This window comes from Caloenas nicobarica, chromosome 7 (genome assembly GCF_036013445.1).
Source record: "Caloenas nicobarica isolate bCalNic1 chromosome 7, bCalNic1.hap1, whole genome shotgun sequence".
NCBI lineage: Eukaryota > Metazoa > Chordata > Aves > Columbiformes > Columbidae > Caloenas > Caloenas nicobarica.
In genome coordinates this window covers 4870481-4893655 of record NC_088251.1, presented here as the reverse complement: position 1 = coordinate 4893655, position 23175 = coordinate 4870481, and the positions used below count along the sequence as shown (strand labels likewise).

The following is a 23175-nucleotide window of genomic DNA, read 5'->3' as shown; positions in this document are numbered from 1 at the left end:
ATATAAGCACAACCAGCTTCCCAACGACCATTCCTCCAGGTGAGTCTGAATTTGTCTTGGTTTTTGTAGCCACTACTTCTGCTGCTACCGGTTTGTGTGTCACACCATCAATTATTGTGTTTTTCTTTGTGCCCGCCATGGAAGACCAACCTGCGGAAATCCTCAAGCTCTCCACCACCCATGTGTCTGGGTGGTAGGAATATCCCCAGTACTGGGATAAAAACTGTCCGTGTTCCTTCATACACAAGATCCTCACTTGCTTCTTTCTCTTCCTGCTCTACAGGTGACACAAGCACAAACAGTGTTACCACTCCACCAACAACTACACCAGGTATGCCTTATTTCACCTTTTGGATGCATTATTTTGGAGGTGTATTAGTTAGTATTTTATAATTTGGAGTTGTATCATTTGCACATTGTAATACTTTTTGAAAAAATCATTATTGTACTGTTTAAATCTTACATACTGCTCCTCTGTGTCTTTCTGATTCTGTCACTGGGGGTGGATTTCAGACTATGTTGATTTTGTGGGAAATCCTTTCTTCTTTAGATTTTACGTTATTTGGTCTAGCTCCTCTTTCATTCTCTCATATACACTTACATGTTAATGCTACCAAATGTTAATAGCAAGGTAGAGTAGGAGTTTTCTCAAGAGATCATCACACCTGCAGCCTGAGTGAGAAGAGCACAACCATTTGATTTCTCTGGAGATTTCACCTCCTGTTGCTATGGCTTGGATACAAAAAAATGCATTTTCCTTTGATGAAAAGTACATCTAAATCTAAGTCAATCACTTTTTTTTTTTTCTTTTTAGCGAGAAAATACATTTGTGGCGGCTTACTTTTTGATTCGTCTGGAACGTTTCAGAGTCCTTCTTATCCTGGGAATTATCCAGATAATGCAGACTGTTTGTGGCAAATACAAGTAGCGAATAATTTCCGTATTATGCTCACATTTGAACGTGTTGAGTAAGTAAACCACTCGCTGCTTGGGCAATAAACGGGTCCCAAATCTTAACTAAACCCACAGTTGCTAAGCACATTTCCAGTGCTTATGAGAGAATTATAAATATAAGATGGAAATTGTGTTAGTGCACTATCCTAGTTTATTGGGGTTTTGGCACTTAAAAAACAAAGTTTACCAAATGCATTTTACTATATATTCGTGTTTCTTCCTCAGGTTGCAAGGTGGATGCCAGAATGACTATATTGAGATCTATGATGGGCCACCCAATTCTTCTCCTCTGCTTGGAAGAATTTGTTCTGGTTCTCATCTCACATACACATCATCCTCAAACTTTATGAGTGTCAGATTTAACAGTGACTCCAGATATTCCAGTAGAGGGTTTTATGCTGAATATCACTCTTTCGTAGCAGACCAGAACACCAGTAAGTTTCTGTTCAGTTTGTAATGCTGTCTTTGCTCAGAAGACTTTATACCCTGATTTTGTTTTCCAAACTAATATTTCTTAATGTTGTTGAACAGCTTGTACATAGATGGCATTCCTACTTGAATTTCATAACTGGTTATTGACTAGTCACTTTCAGACAATATTTCTTTTCATTTAAAAAAATCTTCAAGTATTGAATTAATTGCCTTTAGATGTTTTCTACAATGGCCAGTCTAAATCCTTATTTCTTGTTATCACATCATTATTCATATATATTTTTTCTACCTTTTCAGCCAGATTTTCATAGAACTGTAGAAATATTGGTTAGAAAGGACCTTTGGAGGCTTCCTACCCCAACTATTCAAAGCAGAGCTATTGCCAACACCAGATCAAGTCCATTATGACTTTGTCTAGCTGGGTCTCTAGAAATGTTCCGAGGACAAAATTTTCAAAGCCACAATTTCTCTGTGTGACCTGTTCCAGGACTGGCCTGCAGCCCTAGTGAGAAAGTTTGTCTAACATGCACTCACAACCTCCCCAGGCACAAACAATCGCCATTGTCTTTGGCTCCATTTTCTTTGTAACTGCTTTTAAAGAGGCTATGTGTTGCCAGTTGGTCCTTGGCATCAGAAATCTCTCTCTATCAAAGGCCTAACATTCCCTGCGATCATTGCTTTACATGTCACGGACTCAGTGAACTATCATGGAGATGGTTTCAGGATCCATTCCCACCCAAGTAATGTTTCTGCAAGCCAGAGTGCATGTTTAACTCTACGCCTTCCACAATAGCTTTTGGACTCTTATTCAGGAAAGATTCCCACTTCCTAGCATTTTTGTGTGAGTGCTGATACAGGCTCAAGGTCTCAGTAAAAGCCTATTGTAAGTTACATGTTTTTGTAGGAGAGTAACTTAGGGTCAGCTGAAGTTTGTCAGAGACTGTTGCTTATTTGTATCTAAGTCTAAGGTGTAAAACTAAGTGGTTTGGCTTATGAATTCTCTCCCCTAAATGGCAGTAGCAATAGCATTTGTCAAAGTTGTAATATGCAAACATTATCAAGTACCTGAAATCACTAATAATTCATATTTTCTTCCCTAGCCCTTGTGTGCTTACCAACCTACATGCGTGCAGTTGTAGACAGACGCTACCTCCAGTCGCAGGGCTACTCAGTGTCGAACATCAGCTTGTCTGACTCCTACTGTAGACCAACAATTACATCAACTGAAGTTATATTCAGTGTTCCATACAACAGCTGTGGTACACATAGACAGGTTGGTGTCAACATATTTTGGAGAGCTCTCCAAGTCTGGGCATGGATATCAAATAGACTCTTGGGAAATTGTCATGAATTGCAAAGGATGTTGTAGTCCACAGATGTTCAAAACACAGAAAAGCGACATGTGTTTCTGGAGGCAAATATTTGTTAAACATTCCTAATTATCCTTCCTATGGTTTAGGTAAACCCTGTATCTGTTTCAAGGGGATGCTTTAGAGAAAAAAGTACAGAAGACAGTTAAATGAACAAACCTATCCAGGAAGTTTGGGACTTTTGAGTATGACATGTTCTTCCTGACTAATACTAGGACCTGGCAAATACAGAAGTTTATGGTACAGATTGTGAACATGACTACATGTGATAACTGTGTACTCATCTAATGTGTCAAATAGGTTGACAATGAAACCATCACCTACTCCAATGTGATAAAAGTACCTGCTTCTGGTTACATCATCAAGAGGCAAAAGGACCTTCACTTGCACATCAGCTGCAAAATGCTCCAGAACACCTGGGTACAAGTAGTGTACATTGCCAATGACATCATTAGTGTCACTGAAACCCAGTATGGCAGATACGATGTGAACCTGACATTCTACAATTCCTCATCTTTCATCTGGCCAGTGCACGACTTTCCATACTATGTTGACCTGAATCAGAATTTATTCCTTCAAGCTTCTCTTCACAGCTCTGACCCAAATCTGGTGCTGTTTGTGGACACATGTGTGGCATCACCAGATCCTAGCGATTTTAGAACACTGGCCTACGAATTGATCAGAAGTGGGTAAGAAATTTCTAAAGAATTATTTTAGAAGTATCTCTATGTGTAGTTCTGAAAGAGCTCCATTTACGAAAGAGGTGATTTAGGGTCAGTGTACGTTGGTTGCAATTCTCAATACAAGTAGACGTCTAAGAAAGACTTTTTGGCAAAGCCTGAATAAAATATATGCCAAAGAAAGGCCATTCAGAAGTTGCAGTCAAGCACTGGAGGTTTCACTCAAGGAGGCAGTGTAGAAACTGTGGTCTCAGTTTGTTTCTGAAATAGGTGCATTAAATGTAGGGATGTCAAGGGCTCTATCAAAAGCAAATGTATTTACGAAATATAAAATCAGTAATGTCCATCTATAAATTTCATATGTGTTGGAATATTGCTGCAGTATAAAATAAACTTAAGAATGAGAGGACTTAAAATCCTTGAGGTCTTTGTTAGGGAAATGAGCACAATGGATTCAAACATAATTAATGACAATTTTGAAATATCCTGGGGAGGGTGAATTATTGTGATATTTTTGCAGGGTAGTTAAATTAAACCAGAATGACCAGGATCTAAGTTAGGTAACTTCTAAGACTAGTAATTGTCAGGAAGTGAAATTCATTGACAGGAAAGTTAATCTAGCAACTTGCTCTGTGAAACATCTGGAAATCTGTCAGATGTTGTGATTACTCAAGCAAGGTACTCTGAAAACATCGAAGGACTAAAGAGCATGTTTATTGCCCCAAAATAGGTGTCTATTAGAATTAGGTTTGTCCTTCCAGAGTAGAAAGGGGCCCTTTCTACTTCTGCAGCAACCTGCAGGGGCCTCTTTGCAAACAGGTAAACCAGTTTGGAAATGCAAACCAGGTCCTCACCTGGAACACAGAAACCAGTAGAATCACTGGTTATTTTTCAGTTGTGTTTACACAAATTTCATTGAGCTATGAAATTTCTGTGCTGTATACATGATTGTGGTAGAAATCACTGTCGTTCTCACTTATTTTTGTCTATTAATTTCTCTTCTCACTAAAAACACTTTTTAAAAATCCTTTTGTCTTGTACTCTAACCTTCTAGTTTTATATTTGAACTCAAAGCATACTGCACAGAGATAGTGTAATGGTGTTTCTATTCACAATAGCTAACCTGTTAATTTTCTCTCTTTCCAGGTGTCCTAAGGATCCCACCTACTCTTCTTACTATTCACCATACAACAGTGTTTCTCGGTTTGCATTTAATGCTTTTTCATTTGTTAACCGATATCCATCAGTTTACCTGCAGTGTGAGCTGGTGGTGTGCAGGTACCTTGACTACTCTTCCCGCTGCTATCAGGGCTGCGTTAGTCGGTTCAAGAGGAATGCAGGTTCTTCCCAGGAAAATATGAATATTGTTATTGGACCTGTCCAGCTTCGGGAAGCTCAGGCTGAGAACAGGAATGTTGGTAAGTTTAAATAACTTCAATAACTGTTTATTACTGTGTGTATGTTTGTGTCAGTTCAGACACAAAATCCAGCTTTGCAATATGCCTTAGCTCATCTGTTTGCAACTCTGTTATAATTCTTATGGAGATTTTTTTTAAATTAATTTTTATAATTTTGTTTTATAGTTTTATTTTATAATGTTTGCAAATTATTTGCCTTCTACCATACTTTAGATCCATTATTTGTTCTGCACATGTCAAATGGCAATTGGTTCGGTTCTGTGGGAACAGGGATAAGATGTTACTCATCTCCCTGCAGGATTTATGTTAATTTTTCAAAGCTGTCTGTGCCTTGTTGACATCTCTTATTTTTTAGCAACCAATCAGTAGGTCCCCTTGGAAATGTTGTTTTCCAGTGTTCTGTAGCTGCTGTCTCCGCTATCAGAAAACAGCATCTTATGGTCTTAAGAGTGTAATCATTGCAAATTCTTAGTTGCTCATTAATTTCTTGCCATAATCTTTACTTGTTTGGCACAGCCACAGAACCATTTGTGAAATAAATCTGAAATAAAGCAGTTTGATTTCTGATCAGATCCAGATTGCAACATTTTACTTCAAGTTCTCATTGCCTAATTGCCTTTGAGATGAACCTGCCTGGGAAAACAAACATAAGCCTCTCTCTTTCTCTTTTCTGCACAGAGCTGGCCTCTGACATCCAGGTGAAAGAGGAGTCCCAGAGCCCAGCGCCTGCTGCCAGCTCCCGCGTTCCTCTGGCTGTGACCATCGTGGTGCTGGTAGCTGCTGTTCTCATGGCGGGAGGATTCCTTTTGAAGCGTAAACTACAGGAACCCATCCCATACCAGATAATGTGAGAGGCAACCCAAGACTTGCAGGTAGAAGGATATTTTCCCCAGCCATCTGCTTCATGATTAGGTTTTGCAATCTGTGTAGAGGGTAACTCTTACCTGACTATTCCACCATTCAGATCTTGTTTGAAGAATGTGCTGCGTCAAGATAACAGCCAGTGTTACCATGAACTGAACTTACAAAGGAGTCTGACTTTAAAATCCTCAAGTCCAAATACACCTAAGTCTAAAGAAAGGCTGATTCTTCCATCCCAGCATCCAAATGAGCTGCCATCTTCAATGCGGGACATTTCAGAGCATCTCAGTTGAGCTTCTGTTTGAGTGTTTGTGTGAGAAGACTGATTTAGGCGACTTGAGAAAGAAGAACTGACGTCTTTTGCCCTTGCTGATATGCAGATAAAACACTTGTGTAGCACCATGAGTTACCCTGGAAAGTAGTCCAAGAAAAATGTTACTTTGCACTAAAAATATCTCAATAATGAGCCATAAGCAAAAAGGCACAGGGGCTGCACATAAGGAATTGCTCCTCTAGACCGTTCCTGATTGTTGGGGTATGGTTCTTCACAATTACATGTTTCTCTGAGAAATTGCAGGCCATTTATAAGCTTTGGTATACAGGACAGATATGATCAAATCTGTTATGTAAATGTGTCATTAAAAAAAGCAGGAAAGAAAATGTTTTTTGAGCAATGCTTTTGTTCCGTACTTGCAAACATGCAACGTATGTGTCTGAACTTCCAGCTAACACATCATCAGGTTGGAGAACGTGGCTTCTGACAAAATGACTTTGCCAAGCAATGCTTACGCTCTTCTTCTTATGCATTTCTACACCTGTAATGGGGAGGGGAAGAGAGAATGTATGTAAGTTGCCATAAGGAAGTGTGACCTGTCTCTTACCCCCACGCGAAATCAAAATTAAAAAATTAATAAAGAAAGATCCTGCTTGGAAGAAACCACTTAGTACGCGTGGAAAGGTCACTGTTATTTGATTGAGAAATGCACCTCTTCATATTTTCTTGTTTTCTAGCCAGCTGTGAAAGAGGAAGGTTCACTGGGAACAGTATAATGTACTGTGTGTGAGGTGAGCCAGAGATAACGCAGTGATGTGTAAGGAAGGTGAGCTGTACTCTAGGGTGACATCGTGTCCTGACAAGGAGGATGTGGGCAGCTCTGACAGGGATTATCATTACAGCTTGTATTATACCATTTCTTCATGCAAGCTGCCTTTTCCCAGTGACTCCAGGCAGGCATCTGGTGTCTCAGAATCATCCTTCTTGTTTTCTGTCACGTTCCTTGATCCACAAGTCTTATAAAAGTGCAGGATTTGATAAAACTGGATTTGGTGATGAGGAAAGGGTCATACTCTAAAGTATGTGTGCCTGGTGAATGGTGTCTCTGCCAAGAACCTTCCTTCCCACCTCCTGCCCCAATCACATTCAGGAAAGCTTCTACCAGTAAGTCCAATGGATTTGACTCTCAGTGGTAGACAGCCCTGATCTACTTGCATCCTCACAATTAAACAAATGCAAATTGATATTCAACAACCTGCTTCACATGACACATGCAACAGAGCCCAAGAGGCCGTCAAGGAACACAGCAAATTAGACTAAGCTGCCTCATTGCATCTTAATGCATGGATGGACTATAGTTTCTTTGTCCAAAAATCTGCAGATACCCTCATTCCACTCTAGATACTTCCTTATAGTCACAGACGAAAGCTGATGAATCTTCTGTGTCCTTTCAATGGTTTTCATTTGGACTTCACAAAAGCAGGTATGTCTGCAGAAGTGTCCTTACAACAGTCAGTAGAAAAGAAAGTGTTTTCAAAGTTCAGTGGAGCTTCTTTCACAGACTAATGTGCTGAGAAACACTTCAAGCTGCCAGAAGAAGCTGTATAGAGCAGAAATTATTACTTCAAGAGACTTACCTAGCCGAAGGGAAGGATGAAAAGATGTGCTATATGGCATTTGCATGAATTAATTAATTGGAATATAACATTTACCTGTTCCTACTCTGCAGAGATTGTCTGATAATCAAAATCTCTAGAAATATGCAGATCTTTGAAGTTTGTAGTAAAGAATTAATTAGTGAAGAATGTAGGGAAGAATTAGTCAATTGCTGTTGTTCATTTACCTGGACAGTTTGAAATGGTTGGTGGTTTTTTTTTTCACTCGAACCATCTGGGAGTCACTTTCCTATTTCCCTTACTCTCCACTCTTTTCAGTTATTACAAGAGTTTGGAGAATCACTATCCATCACTTACTTGTGCTTCACCGCTGGCAGTGTTTGATTGGTCAGTCAAATATACTGGATTTTCTCTACTTCTTGCCAAGATGTCAAAACCAGGAGAATATGAATAGTGAATACCAGGTGTTGTGTACATTTCCTCATTCATCTGCAAATGTGGTTGTTTGTATAGAGAAGAAACATATTTACCCTTCTCAGTGTTCACTTTCAAAGCTTCCAACATTATCTTTGGCCTCTTACTTTTTCCTTCTTCCATTCCAATAATGTTGGCCTTTGTGGAAAGACCTTCAAGTCATTTTCCCTTGGTCTTCATCCTTGATGACTACCCCTGGAGGCAATAAATCTGTATATGACAACTATTGTGCCACAAATTTTAACCCCTGGTGATGTCAGCCAAGCCATGATGGCTGTAGAGGCTTGAATCAGATGAAGAACAATATTCTGGCTCTTCAGTGTTAGGATGGTCGTCAGCCTTTTCTCATTAAGTAGTTAAAACACAGAAACACAGGAAAGTAACCACTCTGGCAAGAAAACTATGAATGACAATTAAGCATTATTCCATGTTGTAGGAAAACTTTGGATTCCTTCTTCAAAGAATGACATGGCTGTAATTGTCACTATGCAAAATTAAACAAGGAATATGTCAAGAAAGATTCTTAATACAAATCTGAACCTGTTTTCATTTCATGGTTCAAAGGATCAAAGGAAATTTTAGAATAAAGTTAAGTTGCAGCCTATGGAATTTACTTAACTATGCATAAAATCCACCAATTTTTCTGCACAGTTTTCACAAAAAGTTATCAGCTGACCCTGATTCTCCTGGCACTTTTTTGCAATATAAGAGTCTCTCAGTGAACAGAGTTTGGACTTGAACGTGGAAGTATCAAAAGGGTCTTACTGCGGCTGGAGGTGTTGACTTCAGCTGCAGGGTTCTTCAGATGTCTCACAGTCATTTGTTTATAAGATTTTGCTCAGTCTCCTTAATTATCTGGAGCAAATTACCCATGTGTTGAGGCAAAGTTATCACTTGCACGCTACGGTATGAGCTCCTCTGCACTTACAGCTGTGGCTCTCAGCAAGGAAAGTGGCAAGCAATATTTCACACCTCTCTCAAGTCAGCTCCTCTTGCTGACACTCCAACTCCTTTTCCACAAGGTCCTGGACTAGTAGCTCCGCCCAGGACCACTGATTGCCTCCTCTTCTTTCCTCTCATCTCCAGTGGCTCCTACATCCACCAAGTGACTGCATCACCTTCTGCCTTAACCTTCTTGTTGTTGGCTCTGCTGCTGACAGCAAAGGTATTGATGTCGTGGTGAAGCTGGCAAATTTGATGGGATGCAATTGTCTTGATTAAGCATCTCTCAGGTATCGTCACGTTGCATTCAGCAACAACCACAGTTCTGGTGGGTTATGTTCAGAGACCCACCGGTCATGCTTGAATAGGGCCACCGGGTCTTATCTCATTTTATTTGAAATATGCTAAAGCTGTAAGGAATTCTTGGCTCCCCAGGGAGACTTACCTCACTAGCTGGAACCAAGTTATTAAGCTCTTTTATTACTTCATTGGAGGAAATCTGTTTACATTTCAATATTCCACTACCTTCCCCAGACCTGCCAGGGAATCTTCCCATAAAAGAAAAATGCTGAGATTCATCAGCCAGAATGAAAAGGTATCTTTGCATAGGCGCTCATTTGCTTTGTGCAATAAGATGATTGTGAAACCTATAGTGGCATAAATATTTCCTTCCAGGCAACGGAAAATTATACTCTTGGGATATAATCTTTCTGCAAAACCCAGGAAGTTACAAAATCTTGAATAACAAATCAAACATATTTTTCTTTCGGATCATAGGACTGCGGTTGGTTTATTCTCCTGTAGAAAGAGAAACATATAGAGCCACTCCCCTTCAGAAATAGAGACTATATATTCTGACGGTCCTTTCTATCAGCAGCACTGGATGAGATGGGTACCACTATGATTTTGACATGGCTACTCTTGTTAGGTCCAGCAGTTCTGGAGGTCAAATCAGGTAAAGCACTTAGACTTGTCCCAGGGCATATAAAAATACATATAAAAGACTGCTTGGGGTTCTTTCTGTTGATTCCTTGAATAGAAATCATATTCATGCTGGTATCGGTTTGGGCAAAAGATTAAAGGGGAAACTGGATGAAAGAGATAGCACAGGGTTTTTTCTACTAAAATTATTAACTAATCATCATAGTGAATAAGAATTATTTAAACCATTTTGTGGAGTTCATTCTGCTACCACACGGTAATGCTTGTCTTAGTGCCTTGTATCATTATGATACCTGTGTCTGTGAGTATGTTATGAATGAGTCAATCTTCCAGTTCCAGAAATTTGATCTAAGAACTATGGAAAAATTTTTTTTTTTAAATATATGTTTATTCCAGAGTATATGCACGCATACATGCTATATTTTTAATATTGCTTGTATTATTTGATTTTTGTTAATTTAATGAAATATAACAAGAAGTTGGTTTTCATATTCTAGCACTGTGGATAATTGAGGGACATTTAAAAATAATTAAAGACATAGAATGCATTTACTTCAAATTTTTTTGGTCATTGACATTTTCGTTACATCATTATTTTCTATCTCCTCAGTGACTTAGGTGACTTTGAGCTGAATCATTCTATGTATATCCGAGAACAATTGCCAATTATTTTTAATGAGTTATTTAAGCACGATTGTGAGGATTTATCTTGCCATCATCCACCTCAACCAGTTTTCTTCATCTGTCCTCTGCTTGCCTGGTGACAAGCCGTCTCACTCTTGCTGCTCCAGTTCTTCTCTCTGCTCTTGGCTCCATTCCCCATCCTTGCCTCTGTTTCCTGGCTCAGAGCAAGTGCTGTATTTGTATCTTCACAGGCTTTTGGCTTTTTGACACCTTTAAAGTGTGAGGCAGGATGCAACCTACCCAGTTACATGTGCAGCTGATGGTTACGCTCTCACAGGGATGACAGACCCTGAATGAAAGCAAATAAAACTGGTTTAGATCAGCTTTCATTTCCTAATCCCATTCTGACTTTTTGCCAGGTTTGCTGTTTCACTTCCCAAAAATCCTATGAGTATGGTTCAAAAATGTCCAAATAGATATTTGAAGAAACAAATAAGATACAAGTCAAGGGGCATTTTTGTATCTTCTCCCTGGCAGTTAAATGCATACAGATAGGGACAAATTTAATTTGGACACTGTCTTGACTGTTCTAGTCTAACAACAAAAATCAGACAGGGTGAAAAAATCCAGAGATGTTAACTTCTTAGATTTGTTTTGCTTTGGGTGACTCAGTGTTTAATAACAAGCTAAACATGTATTTGGCAGAGAGGCAAAGTATAACAAGTGCAGTGTGCATGTTTCAATTTCCAAAGTGTAAATACTACAGGTCTTAAGTCACAACATTTATTTGCTCACTTAGTGGCAAAGTCTTCAGTAAACTTCTTCATAAAAAAAAGGATCTCTAAAATCAGTTTTTTCATACTGTTCACTGCAGAATGTCTAAACAAGCTAGCTCAAACTGGTAGGCAGACGAGCTTTACCTGAATGAATGAAGTAATCAGATGTATACATGATAAATTATGAGGTATTTTTTTATTTCAAACTCTAATAACACTTTACAGGCATAAAAGAAATAAAGCCAGTGGATTTCTATTGAATTTTTTATAATCCTGCTGAAAGCATTGTCCATTCTGTTGAATACTCAGTGGAATTCTTCCACTAAAATAACTCTTAAAAATTCCAGGATTTGGTTGATGTGTGGATTCTAGGTCCTTGAAATTTTCCTAAAATTTTAGAGGAAGAAGAGAAATTCTAGTTAAATTGAATAAACCAAGGAGAAAAATAAAGAATAGCTATTGTTTTCTCTAGATTTCTGTAGTTTTTCTGAAGGATTTATTTGTCCTGATTCTGACATAATTTTAAGCACTACTTCTTGTCTTTCAGTAATGCATAATATCTCATGAATTACAGTTTGCCCGCCTGGTAATTTTGGTATGGCAGCACTGTTGCAGCCCCATGAGGTTTAGGTTTAGGAAACCTAAACCTTGGCTGTCCAGGCTGCATCTTGATGTGTCCCCGAAGCCTCAGTGATCTGCTCGAGCCACCATTCTGCTTCTCCTCCTGCACCCAGGTCACAAGAGGCTTTGTACATCACATAGAATTGCTACGCGTATGTATTTTTGATAAGACACACAGGTTGAGGGCAGGAAAGCTGTGCTGTACGTTCTAAAGTACAGTAGGATTCAATATAAATAACTACATCTCCTTGTTCTTTAACATAAGAAAAAATTGACAATGAATAAAAGAAATACATAAATATGAAATACGTTCTTCAAACATGTCCTTTTCTTCCTGCTAACAAAGTGAAAAAAAATTAGTGCTGTTTTCTTAATACAGTTTTACTTAGATTTCATTCAGATACTGAAATGCGTTTTCTCTCCTTTGCTTTCATAGAATCATCATAGAAAAGTTCGGGTCAGAAGGGACCTTCAGAGGTCATCTAGTCCAAGCCCCTGGCTTGAGCAGGAACATATTCAACCATATTCACCTTTCTTGTTATGCTTTTCTTATTTTTAAAGAATTTCCTTTCTTGATGAAATAGTTTGTGCTTAGCCTGCCATCTAAATTTTCTGTAGAAATCTTGCATGAAATACATGCAGCTGATTTTGAGATCTGGAAGAGAGGAAGAAAAAAGGTGTGTAATCACTTCTGTCCTCACAGACATTTAATATTAGGCCAGGCAAGAACCTACTAGGATTGATGGGGTAAGAGGACTGAATAGATGCCTTCTTAAGGTCAGTTCTAGCTTATTTGTTCAACTGTGTTTGTTCTCAATTCCCTCTCTCCCAAAGAGACTTATCTCCAGCTGGTGAATGGAAGGCACAGATGTGAAGGTCGCGTTGAGGTCTATTACAGAGGAAGACTGGGGACAGTTTGTGATGATTCCTGGGACCTTTACGATGCCCAGGTTGTGTGCAGGCAGCTGGGATGTGGCCAGGCCATCGCAGCTCTTGGAAGTGCTTACTTTGGCCAAGGCTCGGGCGACATCCTGCTAGACAATGTCAACTGCAATGGAATGGAGGTCTCCTTGGAACATTGTGCTCACCAGGGATGGAGGATGCACAACTGTGCCCACTATGAAGACGCTGGTGTTGTCTGTTCAGGTGCTGTCACATTTTTATTTTCTAAATAATTTTGCGATAAATTGCACTCAATTTACATGTGTCAGCGTAGGGGTATGCAGACATTCTTCTGAGATAACATTTCATTCATTCAAGAAATGTGATAGAAAGATATACCAGATATAACATATGTGCATGTATAATCTTTCTATTTCATTATGAAGAATTTTCTATCTGTGGAAGGTCGTGCACCCTCTGAAAAGGCCTGTTCTCAGGAAGCAGCATCTAATCTTCCAGCAATCCTGTCTTTTCACTCCACTGACCCTGCAGAGCCAGCACAGACTCATGACTTTCTCACTAAATATACAAATTGTCCTCACTCGCTCCATGCAAAGCAATTAAAAAACCCAAGGATCAGAGATGCATTGCAATATGCAAAACTTTTGTTCCCGTCTAATCACCCCACAGTGACAAGAAGAATAAGGAAACAAGTTGAAATTAGAGGCAAAGCTATGTCTGGTAGGCAATGTTCATCAGGGAGGGATGAGGCTATGTGACACTCGTCACAAGCCTTAATGCATTCATTACGGGCAATAAAAATTTCACAGTCACAACCCAAACTGCCATAGCTGACAGCTCACTTTGCATTGTTTCTGTATTTTTCAAGTTTTCTTCAAGTTTAGGTCCATCAATATTCTTTTCCTTTACAAATATCCATCCCTTTTGAGTACTGTGTCATCTTGCTGTTTTTTGATTTTACTTTCCCCTTACTTTTTAAGAAAAGGTAATTCATTTGTAGGTTATTTTCTCCTGTAATAACAACAAATCATTATGAACCGAGAAATCACTGGTGATAACAAAACTTGCTCCGATACCTCTATTACCATATGTGTGCTATGTTTGATGTCTGTTTAGGTGCCATTTATTTCTTGCTTGCATTTGTAGCTCCAGTGGCTACAACAGACTGGCCATATTCAAGATGGCCATATTCACGCTGGTCTGATCCATAATCATAGTTAACACACAGATGTACCCATTGCACAAGCTGATCCTCATGTGGGTGATGTTTTTCTTCCACATTCATAGGGGAGACCACTACAGCACTGCCAATCTCCACAGGGCAAACAGGCTCAACACTGGAGACAACCTTCACAGCAGAGACGACCTCTACAGAGGACTCAACCACTGCAGCACTAACGACCTCTCCTGAAGAGACAACCACCACAGCACCACTGACCACCACCGTGGAGACGTCCACCCTAGCAGAGACGTCCAGCGCACCACCACCAGCCACCACAGTGGAGATGTCCACCCCAGCAGAGATGTCCAGCACACCACCACTGACCACCACAGTGGAGATGTCCACCCCAGCAGAGATGTCCAGCGCACCACCACTGACCACCACAGTGGAGATGTCCACCCTAGCAGAGACATCCAGCACACCACCACAGACCACCCTGCTGAAGATGTCCACCCTAGCAGAGACGACAACCACAGCAGGGACCAGCGCAGCAGGTAACCCTGTCCACTGTCACTCACTGATCTCCTTAGTGCACTGGACGGATTCTCCCATCCCTGGGTCACTCCAGTTAGGCTACTCCTGACACCCAAGTCCACAGAGAGGATGCAAGCAGAGCATGGAGAAGAGCTGGTAAACTGGGGAGGCTGAGGCTTGGGGCCAGGACCTCTGTAGCCATTCCTGGTGAAGGAAACTGTTCAGGGGGGGATTTCCTCTCACTGCAGCTGCGGGGACTGTGACAAGGGATCATTCTGCCTTTGCCCCTGCAGTTTCTGCATGCATAGTACCGTAGGTATTTCCTAGACATGCTCTGGGATTTGGGATATAACTGGAATAGAGAGACCTGCTGCATGAAATGTTTTGTAATGCAGGTTAGACCTCTATGGGCCTGAGGTTCCTGTCTAGGGAACACAAGGCTGTGTGAAACAAAAAAGTGATAATGGTCATTTCAAGTGAATGAAAAACCTCCGCATAAGCGCCACAGGACAAGGATTCCTTGAAGATGGGCTACTACAGGGTACATGACATGTGCTGACTGTCCACGGAGCCTTTTTCATTGACACTAGATTTTTACTTGCATCCGTAGCTCTCGAGACCACCACAGACTGGATGGATTCAGCAGGTAATTCTTGCCCACCAGACCCATCCCTGGCCACGCAGCAATCATGCAGGTTCCCTGCGGCAGGGGCCCATCTGGGCACCGTGGGTGCTGTGCATTCTCATCACCCATTAGCTCTCCAGCCTTGTTTTTCCATTTCCATGTTGACATCCATGTCCATTGCCACAAACCTGCTGCATTTGCTGCACTTTCATTTACTCACTCTTCTTTCTTGCTGCTTCACATTCAGCCCCTCCTGCTGAATGGCCATACGCAACACGAAATTCATGCCCAAAAAGCTTGTTCCCAGCCTTGCAATGAGCCCCAGCCTAGCACAACAGGAGAGGAGGCGGGATGGGCTGGACTGAATCTGCCCGGCACAGGCTGCTGCTCCCCTCTGTCTGTGACCTATCCAGGGGAACAGGGAGTGGGGACCATGGGTGCTGTGCTGGGGGGACCCTGATGTAGCTCCATGTCTCCCCACAGGCACCAGCCTGCGGCTCTCCGGTGGCAGGAACGGCTGCGAGGGACGCGTGGAGCTGTACAGGGACAGCAGCTGGGGGACGGTGTGTGACGACTTCTGGGACCTGAGCGAAGCCCGGGTGGTGTGCCAGCAGCTGGGCTGTGGCCAGCCCATGGACGCCCCGGGCAGCGCGCGCTTCGGCCCCGGCTCCGGACCCATCTTCCTGGACGACGTGCAGTGCGGCGGGGACGAGCCCTCCCTCCAGATGTGCAGGCACAGGGGCTGGGGTGTGCACAACTGCGGGCACGGAGAGGATGCCAGCGTCATCTGTGCAGGTGTGTGGGGAGCAGAGGACACTGGCTTTCCTGGTGGTCCCACTGAGCACATTTGGGTGCTGTCCCTTGGCAGCAGCCGTGCTTCCCTCCCTTGGCAGAGCCAGGCTTGAGTGGCAAGGCTGGGGTTTTCTGCTGCCTGTGGCTGGAAGGAGAAGTCATGCAACAGCCCCATTTTTGCACACAGAAGGTACAGCAGGCTCTCCCCATGCATAGGTGTAGGTTCTTTGTTCACTGGCAAAGAGCGGGATGGTGGGATCATGGCATGGAGAGGATGGGGCAGTACTGGGGGCACATCAGATTTGTGTCTGAACAGAGAATGCTAAGACAGAGCTTAATGCTGTTGTCAACCATCAATACTCTAGCCTTGCTTTTCCATGTCCATGTCCTTGTCCTTTGCCATGGCCATTACCATGGCTGTCTCTGCATACATTGCCATCTCAATTGCTCCAAGCCTGCTATATTTGCTTCCCTTCCATTCACTCCCTTGTCTTCCTTGCAGATCCACATTCAACCCCTCCTGCTGAATGGCCATACACGCCAGGTAATTCATGCCCTCCCAGCTTGTTCCCAGCTTTGCATTGAGCCTCAGTACGGCACAAGAGGAGAGGAGGGGGGCCGGGCTGTCCCGTGTTTGCCCAGCACAGGCTGCTGCTCCCCTCTGCCCATCACATCCCTAGGGTGCATGGTTGTTATCCCTCAGGGGATGGGCAACACTCCAGCTGTACAAAGGGTTTTTCTGCAAAAGCCCCCATGCCTCAAGCACCGCTGTCCCCAGGCAGCTCCCACAGATCCCCCAGCATGTCCCTGGGCAGGAGCATCTGCTCTCTGCACTCCCAAGGTCATTGCTCACGCACTGCCTTCCACTGGTCCCTATGGGTCTGTACCTCCCCACCTTACGGTCCTTGAGAACAAATCTCCAAAATGGACAGGGAGTGAGGACCATGGGTGCTGTGCTGGAGGGACCCTGACCCAGCTCCATGTCTCCCCACAGGCACCAGCCTGCGGCTCTCCGGTGGCAGGAACGGCTGCGAGGGACGCGTGGAGCTGTACAGGGACAGCAGCTGGGGGACGGTGTGCGATGACTTGTGGGACCTGAGCGAAGCCCGGGTGGTGTGCCAGCAGCTGGGCTGTGGCCAGCCCATGGACGCCCCGGGCAGCGCGCGCTTCGGCCCCGGCTCCGGACCCATCTTCCTGGACGACGTGCAGTGCGGCGGGGACGAGCCCTCCCTCCAGATGTGCAGGCACAGGGGCTGGGGTGTGCACAACTGCGGGCACGGAGAGGATGCCAGCGTCATCTGTGCAGGTGTGCGGGCAGCAGAGGACACACTGGCTTTCCCAGTGGTCCCACTGGGCGTATTTGGGTGCCGTGCCTTCGAAGCAGCCATGCTTCCCTCCTTTGGTAGTGCTGGGGCGGAGCAGTGAGGTTGGCATCTTCTGCTGCCTTGTGCTGGGAGCACGTGTCACACAGAAGCCACCACTTTTCACACAGAGAGCACAGCAGGCTCTCCATGCTTGCAGGTATAGGTACTTGCTGTGGTGGTGAAGAGCAGGATTGCGGCATTGTGGTGTGGGGAGGATGGGCCAGCCCTGGGGGCACATCCAGTTTGGGTCTGGGTGGGGGATGGCAGGAGAGAGCTCCATGCTTTCGTCACCATTAGTACTCCAGCCTTGCTTTTCCATGTCCTTTGCCATTGCTATGTCTATCTCCCTCTCCATGTCCATAGCTATCTCCATTGCCACAAGCCTGCTACATTCACTGCGTTTCATGCACTCCCTCTTTTTCATTGCAGCTCCACATTCAACCCCTCCTGCTGAATGGCCATACACACCAGGTAATTCATGCCCACCCAGCATGTTCCCAGTCTCACACTAAGCCCGAGAGAGGAGAGGGGTCGGGCTGTCCTGTGTCTGCCCAGCACAGGCTGCTGCTCCCCTCTGCCTGTGACGTCTCCCGGGTGCACGGCTGGTCTCCCTCAGGGGATGGGGAAGACTCAAGCCATACGAAGGGTTTTTCTGTAAACGTCCCCATGCCTCAAGCACCTCTGCCCCCAGGCAGCTCCCACAGATCCCCCAGCATGTCCCTGGGCAGGTACATCTGCTCTCTGCACTCCCATTGCTCTCTCGCTGCCCTCCCCTGGTCTCTGTGGGTCTACCCCACCCCAGCTCATGGTCACTGTGGCCAAATCTCAAAAATGGACAGGGAGTGGGGACCATGGGTGCTGTGCTGGAGAGACCCTGACCCAGCTCCATGTGTCTTCCCACAGGCACCAGCCTGCGGCTCTCCGGTGGCAGGAACGGCTGCGAGGGACGCGTGGAGCTGTACAGGGACAGCAGCTGGGGGACGGTGTGCGATGACTTGTGGGACCTGAGCGAAGCCCGGGTGGTGTGCCAGCAGCTGGGCTGTGGCCAGCCCATGGACGCCCCGGGCAGCGCGCGCTTCGGCCCCGGCTCCGGACCCATCTTCCTGGACGACGTGCAGTGCGGCGGGGACGAGCCCTCCCTCCAGATGTGCAGGCACAGGGGCTGGGGTGTGCACAACTGCGGGCACGGAGAGGATGCCAGCGTCATCTGTGCAGGTGTGCGGGCAGCAGAGGACACACTGGCTTTCCCAGTGGTCCCACTGGGCGTATTTGGGTGCCGTGCCTTCGAAGCAGCCATGCTTCCCTCCTTTGGTAGTGCTGGGGCGGAGCAGTGAGGTTGGCATCTTCTGCTGCCTTGTGCTGGGAGCACGTGTCACACAGAAGCCACCACTTTTCACACAGAGAGCACAGCAGGCTCTCCATGCTTGCAGGTATAGGTACTTGCTGTGGTGGTGAAGAGCAGGATTGCGGCATTGTGGTGTGGGGAGGATGGGCCAGCCCTGGGGGCACATCCAGTTTGGGTCTGGGTGGGGGATGGCAGGAGAGAGCTCCATGCTTTCGTCACCATTAGTACTCCAGCCTTGCTTTTCCATGTCCTTTGCCATTGCTATGTCTATCTCCCTCTCCATGTCCATAGCTATCTCCATTGCCACAAGCCTGCTACATTCACTGCGTTTCATGCACTCCCTCTTTTTCATTGCAGCTCCACATTCAACCCCTCCTGCTGAATGGCCATACACACCAGGTAATTCATGCCCACCCAGCATGTTCCCAGTCTCACACTAAGCCCGAGAGAGGAGAGGGGTCGGGCTGTCCTGTGTCTGCCCAGCACAGGCTGCTGCTCCCCTCTGCCTGTGACGTCTCCCGGGTGCACGGCTGGTCTCCCTCAGGGGATGGGGAAGACTCAAGCCATACGAAGGGTTTTTCTGTAAACGTCCCCATGCCTCAAGCACCTCTGCCCCCAGGCAGCTCCCACAGATCCCCCAGCATGTCCCTGGGCAGGTACATCTGCTCTCTGCACTCCCATTGCTCTCTCGCTGCCCTCCCCTGGTCTCTGTGGGTCTACCCCACCCCAGCTCATGGTCACTGTGGCCAAATCTCAAAAATGGACAGGGAGTGGGGACCATGGGTGCTGTGCTGGAGAGACCCTGACCCAGCTCCATGTCTCCCCACAGGTACCAGCCTGCGGCTCTCCGGTGGCAGGAACAGCTGCGAGGGACGCGTGGAGCTGTACAGGGACAGCAGCTGGGGGACGGTGTGCGATGACTTGTGGGACCTGAGCGAAGCCCGGGTGGTGTGCCAGCAGCTGGGCTGTGGCCAGCCCATGGACGCCCCGGGCAGCGCGCGCTTCGGCCCCGGCTCCGGACCCATCTTCCTGGACGACGTGCAGTGCGGCGGGGACGAGCCCTCCCTCCAGATGTGCAGGCACAGGGGCTGGGGTGTGCACAACTGCGGGCACGGAGAGGATGCCAGCGTCATCTGTGCAGGTGTGTGGGGAGCAGAGGACACCGGCTCTCCTGGTGGTCCCACTGAGCACATTTGGGTGCTGTCCCTTGGCAGCAGCCGTGCTTCCCTCCCTTGGCAGAGCCAGGCTTGAGTGGCAAGGCTGGGGTTTTCTGCTGCCTGTGGCTGGAAGGAGAAGTCATGCAACAGCCCCATTTTTGCACACAGAAGGTACAGCAGGCTCTCCCCATGCATAGGTGTAGGTTCTTTGTTCACTGGCAAAGAGCGGGATGGTGGGATCATGGCATGGAGAGGATGGGGCAGTACTGGGGGCACATCAGATTTGTGTCTGAACAGAGAATGCTAAGACAGAGCTTAATGCTGTTGTCAACCATCAATACTCTAGCCTTGCTTTTCCATGTCCATGTCCTTGTCCTTTGCCATGGCCATTACCATGGCTGTCTCTGCATACATTGCCATCTCAATTGCTCCAAGCCTGCTATATTTGCTTCCCTTCCATTCACTCCCTTGTCTTCCTTGCAGATCCACATTCAACCCCTCCTGCTGAATGGCCATACACGCCAGGTAATTCATGCCCTCCCAGCTTGTTCCCAGCTTTGCATTGAGCCTCAGTACGGCACAAGAGGAGAGGAGGGGGGCCGGGCTGTCCCGTGTTTGCCCAGCACAGGCTGCTGCTCCCCTCTGCCCATCACATCCCTAGGGTGCATGGTTGTTATCCCTCAGGGGATGGGCAACACTCCAGCTGTACAAAGGGTTTTTCTGCAAAAGCCCCCATGCCTCAAGCACCGCTGTCCCCAGGCAGCTCCCACAGATCCCCCAGCATGTCCCTGGGCAGGAGCATCTGCTCTCTGCACTCCCAAGGTCATTGCTCACGCACTGCCTTCCACTGGTCCCTATGGGTCTGTACCTCCCCACCTTACGGTCCTTGAGAACAAATCTCCAAAATGGACAGGGAGTGAGGACCATGGGTGCTGTGCTGGAGGGACCCTGACCCAGCTCCATGTCTCCCCACAGGCACCAGCCTGCGGCTCTCCGGTGGCAGGAACGGCTGCGAGGGACGCGTGGAGCTGTACAGGGACAGCAGCTGGGGGACGGTGTGCGATGACTTGTGGGACCTGAGCGAAGCCCGGGTGGTGTGCCAGCAGCTGGGCTGTGGCCAGCCCATGGACGCCCCGGGCAGCGCGCGCTTCGGCCCCGGCTCCGGACCCATCTTCCTGGACGACGTGCAGTGCGGCGGGGACGAGCCCTCCCTCCAGATGTGCAGGCACAGGGGCTGGGGTGTGCACAACTGCGGGCACGGAGAGGATGCCAGCGTCATCTGTGCAGGTGTGTGGGGAGCAGAGGACACCGGCTCTCCTGGTGGTCCCACTGAGCACATTTGGGTGCTGTCCCTTGGCAGCAGCCGTGCTTCCCTCCCTTGGCAGAGCCAGGCTTGAGTGGCAAGGCTGGGGTTTTCTGCTGCCTGTGGCTGGAAGGAGAAGTCATGCAACAGCCCCATTTTTGCACACAGAAGGTACAGCAGGCTCTCCCCATGCATAGGTGTAGGTTCTTTGTTCACTGGCAAAGAGCGGGATGGTGGGATCATGGCATGGAGAGGATGGGGCAGTACTGGGGGCACATCAGATTTGTGTCTGAACAGAGAATGCTAAGACAGAGCTTAATGCTGTTGTCAACCATCAATACTCTAGCCTTGCTTTTCCATGTCCATGTCCTTGTCCTTTGCCATGGCCATTACCATGGCTGTCTCTGCATACATTGCCATCTCAATTGCTCCAAGCCTGCTATATTTGCTTCCCTTCCATTCACTCCCTTGTCTTCCTTGCAGATCCACATTCAACCCCTCCTGCTGAATGGCCATACACGCCAGGTAATTCATGCCCTCCCAGCTTGTTCCCAGCTTTGCATTGAGCCTCAGTACGGCACAAGAGGAGAGGAGGGGGGCCGGGCTGTCCCGTGTTTGCCCAGCACAGGCTGCTGCTCCCCTCTGCCCATCACATCCCTAGGGTGCATGGTTGTTATCCCTCAGGGGATGGGCAACACTCCAGCTGTACAAAGGGTTTTTCTGCAAAAGCCCCCATGCCTCAAGCACCGCTGTCCCCAGGCAGCTCCCACAGATCCCCCAGCATGTCCCTGGGCAGGAGCATCTGCTCTCTGCACTCCCAAGGTCATTGCTCACGCACTGCCTTCCACTGGTCCCTATGGGTCTGTACCTCCCCACCTTACGGTCCTTGAGAACAAATCTCCAAAATGGACAGGGAGTGAGGACCATGGGTGCTGTGCTGGAGGGACCCTGACCCAGCTCCATGTCTCCCCACAGGCACCAGCCTGCGGCTCTCCGGTGGCAGGAACGGCTGCGAGGGACGCGTGGAGCTGTACAGGGACAGCAGCTGGGGGACGGTGTGCGATGACTTGTGGGACCTGAGCGAAGCCCGGGTGGTGTGCCAGCAGCTGGGCTGTGGCCAGCCCATGGACGCCCCGGGCAGCGCGCGCTTCGGCCCCGGCTCCGGACCCATCTTCCTGGACGACGTGCAGTGCGGCGGGGACGAGCCCTCCCTCCAGATGTGCAGGCACAGGGGCTGGGGTGTGCACAACTGCGGGCACGGAGAGGATGCCAGCGTCATCTGTGCAGGTGTGCGGGCAGCAGAGGACACACTGGCTTTCCCAGTGGTCCCACTGGGCGTATTTGGGTGCCGTGCCTTCGAAGCAGCCATGCTTCCCTCCTTTGGTAGTGCTGGGGCGGAGCAGTGAGGTTGGCATCTTCTGCTGCCTTGTGCTGGGAGCACGTGTCACACAGAAGCCACCACTTTTCACACAGAGAGCACAGCAGGCTCTCCATGCTTGCAGGTATAGGTACTTGCTGTGGTGGTGAAGAGCAGGATTGCGGCATTGTGGTGTGGGGAGGATGGGCCAGCCCTGGGGGCACATCCAGTTTGGGTCTGGGTGGGGGATGGCAGGAGAGAGCTCCATGCTTTCGTCACCATTAGTACTCCAGCCTTGCTTTTCCATGTCCTTTGCCATTGCTATGTCTATCTCCCTCTCCATGTCCATAGCTATCTCCATTGCCACAAGCCTGCTACATTCACTGCGTTTCATGCACTCCCTCTTTTTCATTGCAGCTCCACATTCAACCCCTCCTGCTGAATGGCCATACACACCAGGTAATTCATGCCCACCCAGCATGTTCCCAGTCTCACACTAAGCCCGAGAGAGGAGAGGGGTCGGGCTGTCCTGTGTCTGCCCAGCACAGGCTGCTGCTCCCCTCTGCCTGTGACGTCTCCCGGGTGCACGGCTGGTCTCCCTCAGGGGATGGGGAAGACTCAAGCCATACGAAGGGTTTTTCTGTAAACG

The 23175-nt window shown here is 46.9% G+C and overlaps 1 protein-coding gene across 1 annotated transcript in view; it reads left to right on the top strand.

Annotated features, from left to right (window-relative positions):
* DMBT1 (deleted in malignant brain tumors 1) overlaps nucleotides 1-23175 on the top strand; it is an 84800-nt gene that overhangs the window by 27249 nt on the left and 34376 nt on the right. The window contains 16 exon segments of the mRNA XM_065638984.1: nucleotides 819-968; nucleotides 1180-1388; nucleotides 2487-2659; nucleotides 3057-3445; nucleotides 4583-4854; nucleotides 12819-13130; nucleotides 14175-14603; nucleotides 15692-16003; nucleotides 16995-17306; nucleotides 17794-17835; nucleotides 18268-18583; nucleotides 19507-19850; nucleotides 20824-21153; nucleotides 21653-21694; nucleotides 22145-22456; nucleotides 22944-22985. Of these exon segments, the coding sequence (XP_065495056.1) occupies nucleotides 819-968; nucleotides 1180-1388; nucleotides 2487-2659; nucleotides 3057-3445; nucleotides 4583-4854; nucleotides 12819-13130; nucleotides 14175-14603; nucleotides 15692-16003; nucleotides 16995-17306; nucleotides 17794-17835; nucleotides 18268-18583; nucleotides 19507-19850; nucleotides 20824-21153; nucleotides 21653-21694; nucleotides 22145-22456; nucleotides 22944-22985 (3986 nt within the window).